The following is a 10,863-nucleotide window of genomic DNA, read 5'->3' on the forward strand; positions in this document are numbered from 1 at the left end:
ACCGGGGATCCCAGGGTGTCCTTAACCCAGCCTGAGAGTCCAAGAGGGCTTCCTGGAGGAGGAGGAGTCGGGCAGGTAATGGAATAGAGCAGAGGGAAGCAGGGATCTGCTGGGTGGAGAGGGCATAAGACAGAATATCTGGAGTATAGTTCCCGGCAGGAAGGGGTGTCCACGAGGCTGGTCAAGCCGGTGGGGGCTCGGCCATGCAGGGCCTCATGGGCTGCACCAAGAAGCTGGCTTTCTCCGGAGGGCACTGGGGAGTCATGGCAGGTGCTAAGCACCATGGAAGGAGGGAGGGTGAGACCAGGGCCAGGGACCTGGGAGAACTTGCAGAGGAAAACCAGACGGGAGGCGGGGGGATGCCTGGACCAGGGCAGAGGGCACAGGGAGGGAGAGGAAGGCACATATGGAAGAGAGATTTAAGAGCAGGTGTCACAGGGTGTGGTGCGCTGGGAGGGGCGGGGGCGGAAGCGTCAGGGACACAGCCCTGGGTCTCTGTGTCCCAGTGACAGGTGGATGGTGGCGCCATCCCTGATAAGAGGAAGAGGAGGAGCAGGTCTGGGGGAAGATGCCAAGGTCAGTTTGGGACAAGGTGAGTGAGCAGTGCCCAGGGACACCTGGGGGGAGGCATCCTGAATGACGCCGGGACGCCGTCCCAGGGCTCAGGGGAGAGGCCTGGGTCAGGACAGAGAAGGATGAGGTGAGGTTGCAGGCGGGGCAGGGGAAAGAGGAGGTGCCAGGGCATCTACACCTCCCACCACCACCCCCATTAGAGCCCCGCCCTGCCAGGGTAGCTCAGGACACCGGGCAAACTAGGAGGAGCAAACCAGGACGGGTGAGCCACAGGGACGGCTCCCGCCCAGACGCAGGCCGCTGGGGCCTGAGAAGGACCAGGACCCAGAAGCCATCAAGACATCAGTAAGAACACATCTGTCAAAAACATTCTTCCCCCAGACCCCCCCCACGGCCTCTGCCAACCTCACCTTTCCGGAGACACCGTCCCTGATCCCCTCCCCAACCTCCAATTTAAAAATCACAAGCCCCCTTCCTGGCTTTAGTTTTCCCCAACAACACTTAGGTCCATCCCACACAGAATAGAGTTTATATTTTATTTTTTAAATATTTTGTTTATTTATTTATTTGACGGGGGGAGAGAGAGAGCACAAGCAGGGGGACCGGCAGGTGGAGGGAGAGGGAGAAGCAGGCTCCCCGCCGAGCAGGGAGCCCGACGTGGGACTCGATCCCAGGACTCTGGGATCATGCCCTGAGCCGAAGGCAGACGCTTAACCGACTGAGCCATCCAGGCGCCCTAGAGTTTATATTTTTTATTTGTTTACCCCATGAATGTCAGCCCCGAGAGGGCAGGGATTTTATCTACTAGCACCTAGAACAGTGCCTGGCAGAGAGGAGATGCTCATTCAATATTTGTTGACTAAAATAGCCCTTTGGGGGGCGCCTGGGTGGCTCAGTTGGTTGAGCGACTGCCTTCGGCTCAGGTCATGATCCTGGAGTCCCGGGATCGAGTCCCACATCAGGCTCCCTGCTAAGCAGGGAGTCTGCTTCTCCCTCTGACCCTCCTCCCTCTCATGCTCTCTGTCTCTCATTCTCTCTCTTGCAAATAAATAAAAAATCTTTAAAAAAATAAAATAAAATAGCCCTTTGGGGTGGGTATGGTCATTGTTCCCATTTCTCAGATGAGGACACTGAGGCCCAACAGGCTCCATAACTTGCCCAGGGTCGTGGAGGTAGGGGACAGTGGACTAAGTCCAGGGCCTGCACCTTTAATAACAGTCACACCAACCAGACCTCGTGTGTGCGGCCCCATCCTGCCAGGTGCTGGCCATCTCACTACGTGCTCTCAACAGCCCTGAGCAGGGTCTACCCTCAGCCCTGCTTCTCAGGGCAGCAAATGGAGACTCAGCAAGGGGCTGCCTCCAACCCCACTTCGGGTAAGTGCAGAGCCAAGGTCAAAACCGGACTATATCTGGCCCCAAGCCCTCCACACGCACACCTGAGAGGCAGGGAAAACAAGGCCAAAGAAGGGAAGAGAGAATGTGGGTTTCTCAGCCCTGTGGGGGAGGCCGGTAGGGAGTGGAGCCCCAAAGAAAGTGTGTAGCCGCCCCGCCTCCTTCCCCCCGTGTGGCTTTGCAGACAGAGCAGGGTTCATATTCCCTCTCCCGGCAGGAACTTGAGCAAGTCAGAGTCCGTACCCGGTGCCTCAGTTTCCCTATCTGCAAATGGGGGTTCTAACAGGGCCCACCTCGCAGGAAATCCCCTGAGAGGACAGCTGAAGGTCACCCACGGTGCAGAGGCCAGGAAATGACAGTCACTGCTCGTTGGTTTCATTCCTCGGTGACCCCCAAGTTCACCAGGGAGGCCGAGGCCTGGGCCCCGGGTAAGAACTGCCCTAAAATCTTCCCCCGCACCGCCGCCTCCTCCCTGGTGACCTGGTTCTTCTCCTGGTACCAAACCCGGGCCCTTGGCACAAAGAAGGTTAAGCAGCACCCCAGGAGGCCTGGCCGGGTCGTGGCCCCTGGCCCGTGCCTGCCACACCCACTCTGGTACCCACACGGGGCCCCAGATCCTCGGTGACTCGATCCCTCCAAATTCAGGTGATCTCCCCCGGCTCCAAATCACCGAACCCTCCCAGGTCCCGCGCCAGACGGAGCCAGGTCCCCACCAGCAAGGGCCTCGGAGCACTGGGACGCCAACACCACTGCCTTCAAGACCAGGTTGGGGGCGAAAGATGGCGCTGACCGGGTGCAGCTGGCTCGTCCTCAGTGGTGAGCGAGAACGGTGCTCCCCACAACCTCAGCCCCCCGATGGCCTCGGGGAAGGGCGGGGATTCCCGGCCTGGGTGAGGGCAGGTGGGAGCCAGATGTCCGGCAGGCTGGGTAGGGAGGGCATCGCTTGCTTCTCCGGGCGGCACCCGCTTGGGGCTGGCCAGGGATGGCCACCCAGAGAGGTCTGCAGGGCAGACCTCAGAGATTTCTAAGATCGGGGCGTGAGCTGAGGCAGGGGAGCCTCTGAGCCTCCTTGGAAGCTTGGCTGGGGTGAGCTCTAGCCAGCAGCTCGGCCTCTCCCTGAGGACGTGGCTTTGGGCAGGCAGTCGCCTTCCCCTTCTCGGCCTGTTTCTTCATCTATGAAATGGGCTAAACTCACAGGGACGTTTGAAGGTCAGAATAAGCAACACTGGCTAGCACTGGCCGTGCCCCTGGAGCTGTTCTAAATGTGTTCCGTGTGTGAACAACCACCCTAGACGGGAGGCCCACTCACGACCCCCCACTTCATCGACGAGAGACCTGAGGCTCGGAAAGGGGAGGCCACTGGCTGGGGTCACCCAGCCAGCAGTGCAGGGCTGAGTGCTCGACCCAGAGCCCTCACCCCTAGCCATGGTTTCTCAGCCTGGAAAGTACCAGAAACCAGGCCAGCCATGCAAGCACTTCTTCCCCGAGAACCGGCATGGCCACCCATTCCAGGCAACGAACCGCACACAATTCAAACCCGATCAGCCCTGACCAGCCAGTCGGGTTTAGGGCTTATCTCCCGGGGTTGAAAGGAAAAGGGCGGAGTCAATTCAGCACACCCCTACTTTCTGCTGTGGTCAGGCCTGGAGAGGCAGAGGAAGAGCACTGGACTGGGAGTCAGGGCCCAGGGGCGAGACGGGCCCGCCTGATTGTGTAAGCCTCAGTTTGGTGACTCTCACCCTGGGAAAACCCTCCGGGCCCCATGAAATCCAAAGGTCTTGTGGGCTGAGCACGTGCTATGTGCCAAGCCTTGGCACAGCCCGCCAAATGCAATCCTCAGGCCTACTCCAGGACTGAGACCCTCCAGCTGGCTAGCACTTATTGAGCACTCACTGTATACCAGGAGCCCATGTCTCCTCCTTCGTTGAATGGGGGCCGTGGTCAAGCCAGCCTCAGCTGACCCCTCCGGCTCCTTCTCCTCAGCCGCTTTCCTGAGCGTGGGGGCCGAGATCTCTATCACCCCCGAGCCTGCCCAGCCAGCCGAGGGGGACAACGTCACATTGACTGTCCACGGGCTTCTGGGGGAGCCGCTTGCCTACAACTGGTATGCGGGCCCCACCCTCAACGTGATTTACCTGGTGGCCAGCTACATCGTAAGCACGGGCGACGAGACCCCTGGCCCAGCCCACACAGGGCGGGAGGCCGTGCGCCCCGACGGCGGCCTGGACATCTGGGGCATCCTGCCCGGGCACTCGGGCACCTACATCCTGCAGACTCTCAACAGGCAGCTGCAGACGGAGGTGGGCTACGGATACTTGCAGGTCTATGGTGAGACACCCCACCCCCCCTCCGGACTCCCCTCTGCCACAGCCAGCCTTCCCACCTCCTTCCCAGTCCCTCTTAAAAAAAAAAAAAATGTAAAAATGTAAAACCATCAAAAAAAAGACAAAAGAACATTAAAATGCTCACCTCCTTCAGGATGGCTTCCAGGACTACACCTGCCTCCTATCCCATTCTTTGCCCCTCCGGCTAGGGGTACAGGGACACCACCAGGGTCCAGCCATGCCCCTGGCATGGGGACGGGGGGGGCCGGGGGGGCAGGCAGTGCCCGGCCCCCTCCCCCTCTGTCTCTTGCCCCACAGAGATCCTGGCCCAGCCTGTGGTCATGGCCAATGATACGGCACTGGTGGAGCGCCGAGACACCCTGCGCCTGATGTGCAGCAGCCCCAGCCCCGCTGAGGTCCGCTGGTTCTTCAATGGCGAAGCCCTGCCCATCGCCGTCCGCCTTGGCCAGTCCCCCGATGGCCGGGTGCTGACCCGGCACGGCGTCCGCAGGGAGGAGGCTGGAGCCTACCAGTGTGAGGTCTGGAACCCGGTCAGTGTCAGCCGCAGCGAGCCCATCAACCTGACCGTGTACTGTGAGTCCCCCTGGCCCCACTAGAAATACCCAGTGCCCAAACCTCATAGATCGGTAAACTGAGGCCAGGAGAGGGCGCCTGAGGGCACACAGTGAGTCAGGAGGTGAGCTGGGATTAGGAGCCAGGGATCCCTCTTAAAATGCACTTGACCCATCTCCCTGAGGACTAAAAAACACCCTAGAAATGGAATAAGCCTTCAGTCTGAACCAATACCTGCAGGAAGGGACACAGGGCTGGTGGGTTTTGAAAGGGAGGTGGGAAGTGAGTGGTGGGTGGGAGGGGAGATAAAATTTAAAAATGTAACCAAAGCATGGAGTCATTCCCAGGGGCAGCAGATATGCAGTGTGGAAGCCGGGGCAAGTAAATCACAGAGGTACGCAAGGGCTGCTGATGTAGAAAAACTTAGAGCCTAGAATTCTATGGCCAGGGAATGCTCGATTTAAGAAGCACTGAATTCTATACTCTGAGAATCCTAGAAACTCGAGAAGCAGAGATTCTTAGAATCGTAGAGTAGAATTCTAAAATCTTAGAGCCACCCAATCCTAGAATGTTAGAAACCTAGATTTCTAGAATCTTAGAATCCTAGAGCCTAGAAGCGTTGACTAGAAGCATTGACTCTTGCACTGATTCTTGGAGCCCTAGAATTCTAGACTCAGACTGGCTTACAAGAAACTGATAGTCTAGTCTTCTTCTTCTTCTTCTTTTTTTTTTTAATGGGGCCATAGATTTCGAAAATATCTTGAAATTTTGTCTGGCCCCACGTCCTCTTTTTACAGAAGAGAAAACAGATCCCCTGAAAAGGCAAAGTGATTCTCAAGATCCTAGAGCAAGTTAGAGATCTGTGTGGGATCCGAAAAGACCAGAGCTTTCTCCCACCGCTAGGCCCACACGTTCCCAGGGGCCCAGCCTGGTGGAGAGGAAGCCAAGGGTGCCCACCTCTACGCCCCTGTCCCTCCACTGCCCCGTCTCTCTCCCTCCTGCCCCCACAGTTGGCCCAGAACGCGTGGCCATCCTCCAGGACTCTACCACCCGCACGGGCTGCACCATCAAACTTGACTTCAACATGTCCCTCACCTTGTGGTGCGTGTCCCAGTCCTGCCCAGAGCCCGAGTACGTGTGGGCCTTCAACGGGCGGGCCCTCAAGAACGGGCGAGACCACCTCAACATCAGTAGCATGACTGCGGCCCAGGAGGGCACATACACGTGTATTGTTAAGAACCCCAAGACCCTGCTTTCCGGATCTGCCTCAGTGGTGGTCAAGCTCTCCGGTGAGTCGCCCCCGGCCTGACCACCACCCCCTCCCCACGGAGGCCCAGGTGGACCGTGAAAGGTTTGGCCGCTGCTCCAGCAGTTAGGGTACTCTTTGCCCAGCAGATAATTGAAAAGTAAGAGAGTCTCAACTCATTCTTTGGCCAAGTGACAAAGTGGCGTGTCAGGGGGACCCCTCTTCGTTCGGGTGACAGAAGGAGACAGCCCATACCTTGTCACCTGGAAAACGAACAAGGAATCAGACTCTTCCTTGAGGGGTGGCAAAGTGAGAAAGGGGCCACCTGTCCGCATTGTGCACGGGGCAGAGTGGGGAAGACATTCAGACGTCCCTTTATGTGCGTGCTCCTGTTCTGTTCTAAATTCAGCCTGCCACAGCTGCTAAGAAGCTCGGCCCATTCCCTCCACGCAGACAGCTGAACTACCGTGCAGCCAACTAGATGATGCAGTTATCTGGCCCAGATGACTGTGTGTGCAAATGCACACGCGTGCATACACACACACACACACACACACACACACAAACACATGGAAAATCACAGCCAGTTGTTGGCAAGTGAAAAAACACAGCCAGGGAGGCATTCTCTTGCCTCTGTCCTCAAACAACCTGGGGGCTGGGGGTAGCACAGACACAGCTGGTGTTTTGAGAGCTATCAGGATCCTCAGGGGACACTTTCTCATCCCCTGGGGATGGTGGCTTTGAACATTAAGGCCTCGTTAATTCTGCCTTGGTTCCTTCCCAAGTGGCCGCCATCCCCCAGGGACAGTGGGAACAGTCCTTCCCTCCTTCCCTCCCCCCTCCCTCCTACTAACAGGCTGGGTCTCATCCAAAGGGTGGATACTGTTTCACCCAAAGCAGAAATGGCATCCCCAGAGGTAAGTGTACCTCCTGCCCCACCCACCTGGGGCCTTGGCAGCTGGTCTTGGCAAGAGACAGGGGGGTATACCAGATGACCTCAGGTGCTGCCCCAAGCCCTGCCTGCGCGGGCCGAGATGGGGGTTGTCCAAGTGTGCAGGTATGTGCAGGGAGTGGGTACAGCACCCCCCAAGGGCCTCCTGAACGGCCAGCAACCCTGTGGCACGTGCCAGGGAGAGACAGAGGAAAGGGAAACATCCCCCGGCCCCCATGTGGGGGAGACTCTGATCTGATGGAGGAGACATGGTCTCTGTTCTTCCAGAGATGATCCTGGAATAGGGAAGCATGACTTCCTTATTCAAGGAGCTGCCAGTCAGAGAGAAGAGGCAATGCCTCACACTCCATGGGTTTTCAAGCAGTGATGGAGGAGACATGACACCCACCCTCAGTGAGCTTCCAGTCAGATGGAGGAGACAGTCCACACTTGGGGACATTTTGTAGTCTGATGGGAGAGATGTGGTCTTGAGGAGACATGGCCCTTTTTTTTTTTTTTTTTTTTTGAGAATTCCTAGTCTGATGGGGGAGACACAGTTCCCACCTCTGGGTTACTCCCAATCTGATGGGGGAGTAAAAGCCCCCCCCACTTTCTAGGAATTTCCAGTCTGATGAGATAGACATGCCCCCGATCCAACTTCTGGGGTCCCCAGGCTGATTGGAGAGACCCAGCCCAATAATCTGGAATTTTAAATCTGATGGAAGAGACATGGCCTCCCACCCTCTGGAATCTTTCAGTTTGATAAGAAACTATTGCCCCCACATTCTGAGGTCTCTTGGTTTGACAGAAGAGATACAGCCTGGGGTACATAACTCCCAACTATCTGATGAGGGAGACAAGGTCCCCATATTCTGAGAATTTCCAGTCTGATGGGGAAGATATGCCCCCCCATACTCTAGAATTTCCAATCTGATAGGGGAGACATGGCCCCTACATTTTGGGAATTTCAATCTGATGGAGGAGACATGGTTTGACTCTCTAGGGTCTTCTAGTTAAATGGGAGAAATATCCCCCAAGGGCTGGAAATTCCTAGTCTAATGGGGGAGAGAGCCCCCCCCACCCTCTGGGGTCTCCCAGTCTCAACAATGCTTCCTGGCAGGCATTGTCGGGACACAACACCCCCCCACTCCCGCTACCACACAAGTCAGCTCCCTCCTCTGTCTCCTTCCCAGCACCCCGCACGGGGGAGCACCCGCCAGCTGTGGGGAGGCATGGAGAGCCGGCGGAGGGGGGGAGGGGGACGCTATGCCCCGTGCAGGCCCAGCTGACCCAGCTCCCCCACCCCCACTCTTTCCCCAGCGGCAGCAGTTGCCATGACAATTGTGCCTGTGCCGACCAAGCCGAAGGAGGGCCAGGACGTGACACTGACCGTCCAGGGCTACCCCAAGGACCTGCTGGTCTATGCCTGGTACCGTGGGCCGGCCTCGGAGCCCAACCGGCTGCTCAGCCAACTGCCGTCCGGAAACTGGATCGCAGGCCCCGCGCACACAGGCCGGGAAGTGGGCTTCGCCAACTGCTCGCTGCTGGTGCAGAAACTGAACCTCACGGACGCCGGCCGCTACACACTCAAGACCGTCACGTTGCAGGGCAAGACCGAGACGCTGGAAGTGGAGCTGCAGGTGGCCCGTGAGTGTGCCCGAGGGGGCAGAGGGCGAATCTTTTCAGACAGAGGCTCCCAAAAGGGGGCTTTGCCTCCTCCATAGGCTGGGAAACACAGATCAAGGGTGGATATGCCTCCCCATCAGACTGAAAGAAAGTGCTGTGTCTCCGCCATCTGACTTGGGGATCTCCAAATGGAGTTCTTTCCTCTTCCGTTCAACTGATGACCTAGACTAGGGGTAGACGGGCCTCCTCCATCAGACTGAAGGCCACTACAGGGACCTTCCATGGCTTCTCTTCTCTCATACAAGAGGTTCACCAGACTGAAGGTTTTCAAAGAGGAGACATAGTCTGAGGGTAGGGCATCCTTTTCCTGGCAGATGGGTAGACTCCAAAACAGGAGATATTGCCTCTGCTACTATATTGGGAAAATAGGCTAATGATGGGAGTTTACCTCCCCCATCAGACTAGATACACAGTATGAGGGTAGATCGTGCCTCCCTCTTTAGACTGGGAGATCCTAGACAATTGGGATTGTGTCTCATCCTTTGCATTACATTAAGAGTGAGGACAGAATTTCTACTGTCAGAGGGTGGAATTTTTCTCTCGAAGTGAAATCCTCCATTAGGATAGAGGCTTCTGGATGGTGGGAATTGTGTCTCCTCCCTCAGACTAGGAGTTTCCAGTGGTTAGGAACAATGTCTCTTCCATCAGCCTGACAATTCCCAGATGTTGAAGACCATATCTTGCCCATCAGACTAGGGACTCCCAGAGTCAGGGGCCATGTCTCCTCCATCAGACTGGGAGCTCCCAGAATCAGGGATCAGGTCTCCTCTATCAGACTGGAAGCTCCCAGAGTTAAAGACCATGTCTCCTCCAACAGACTGGGAGCTCCCAGAGTCAGGGACCATGTCTCCTCCATCACACTGGGAGCTCCCAGAGTCAAGGACCATGTCTCCTCCATCAGACTGGGAGCTCCCAGAGTCAAGGACCATGTCTCCTCCATCAGACTGGGAGCTCCCAGTCAGGAGCCAGGTCTCCTCCATCAGACTGGGAGCTCCCAGAGTCAGGGACCAGGTCTCCTCCATCACACTGGGAGTTCCCAGAGTTAGGGACTGTATCTCCCACATCAGACAGGGAGCTTCCAGAATCAGGGACCAGATCAACCCCCAACAGACCAGGCATCCCTGCAGGTCCAAGAGGCCATGTCCCTGAGGCAGATTTCATCCCATTAGACCAGGAGCTCTCAGACACTGGGAACTAGGTCATTCTCCAGTCTGGAGTCTCATCTCCCCCATCAGACCACGTACTTTTGGAAGCCCTGAGTCAGGGATGGCATCTCCCAGCTCAGACGGAAAGCTTCCAGGATCAGGAAATCAATCACTGCCAGGTACCCCCTAGACACCCTCCTTCATCAAACCCTGGTCCCAGGTCAATTCTGAAGGTAGAATGCTCTTCGATGGCAGCCGGCCACCGCCCCCCCCCCCCCACCATGAAGGCTCGGGATTCCTTTTCACCCTGTCTCTCTCCTCACAGTCAACCTCCCTCCCCCGAATGAAGACCAACGCCACCTTCCTGAACCTGAACCTGGCACAGGCTGAGCGTGGGGGCGGGGGGGGGCGGGGGAGGCTGGGGGTGGGCAGGGGAGCAGGAAGGGTGGGGGCACTGGGACCTGGTCCTCTACCTCCCTGACAGCCTCTTCCACCCTTTTCCCCCACCCCCTCCTCAGCCCTCGAGTAGCAGCATAGCTGCGGCCGTGGGGACCTCGGAGAGAAGAGCTCTTCACGCCATCCATCCCCCCATCTCCTCCCCCTGGGTGGAGGACCACTCGCTCCCAGTGAGGACGCCGGACTGACCGTGGGGCCGTTCTCCTGCTTCCACACTAGAGTTAGAACTGACAGGGCCCTGCTCCTTCCCTGAGTTGCTGGAGAGCCAGAGGCCATAAATGTCCTGGTTAACACATGCACGTGTCAGCCTATCCTTCTATGACCGCCAACCCTGCCATTGCCTGGTGGCCACACTCGCCTCCTTCCCTACCCGAGTTTATTCTGAGTTTAGGTGCATGTGTGCACAGGGATGCCTAAATGACAATGAGGCAAGTTCCTACTGCTCAGTGTCAGGGCCTCAGGCTCTTCCCACACCTCTCCAGGTTATATCTGATGGTCCTTCTTCCCAGTGGGCCAAAGACTGCTCCTCCCTGAG

At 57.2% G+C, this 10,863-nt stretch overlaps 1 protein-coding gene across 1 annotated transcript; it reads left to right on the plus strand.

Annotated features, from left to right (window-relative positions):
• The first annotated feature begins 511 nt into the window (after nucleotides 1-511).
• Nucleotides 512-10,600, plus strand: CEACAM16 (CEA cell adhesion molecule 16, tectorial membrane component). Its single transcript, XM_078063672.1, has 7 exons — nucleotides 512-592; nucleotides 2,613-2,783; nucleotides 3,951-4,295; nucleotides 4,610-4,885; nucleotides 5,875-6,153; nucleotides 8,362-8,688; nucleotides 10,198-10,600. Exons 1-7 carry the CDS (start codon nucleotides 517-519, stop codon nucleotides 10,260-10,262), a joined length of 1,539 nt encoding a protein of 512 aa, XP_077919798.1. The 5' UTR covers nucleotides 512-516; the 3' UTR covers nucleotides 10,263-10,600.
• The last annotated feature ends 263 nt before the right edge of the window (nucleotides 10,601-10,863 follow it).

This window comes from Halichoerus grypus, chromosome 15, assembly GCF_964656455.1.
Source record: "Halichoerus grypus chromosome 15, mHalGry1.hap1.1, whole genome shotgun sequence".
Classification (NCBI taxonomy): Eukaryota; Metazoa; Chordata; class Mammalia; order Carnivora; family Phocidae; genus Halichoerus; species Halichoerus grypus.

Bases quoted from the DNA above. Each gene is read 5' to 3' on its own strand.
- CEACAM16 (XM_078063672.1), top strand. From the start codon at position 517: ATGGTGGCGCCATCCCTGATAAGAGGAAGAGGAGGAGCAGGTCTGGGG. The intron at 2,784-3,950 runs GTGAGCGAGAAC...CCTTCTCCTCAG, and splicing joins CAGCTGGCTCGTCCTCAGTG to CCGCTTTCCTGAGCGTGGGG. The intron at 8,689-10,197 runs GTGAGTGTGCCC...CTCTCCTCACAG, and splicing joins AGTGGAGCTGCAGGTGGCCC to TCAACCTCCCTCCCCCGAAT.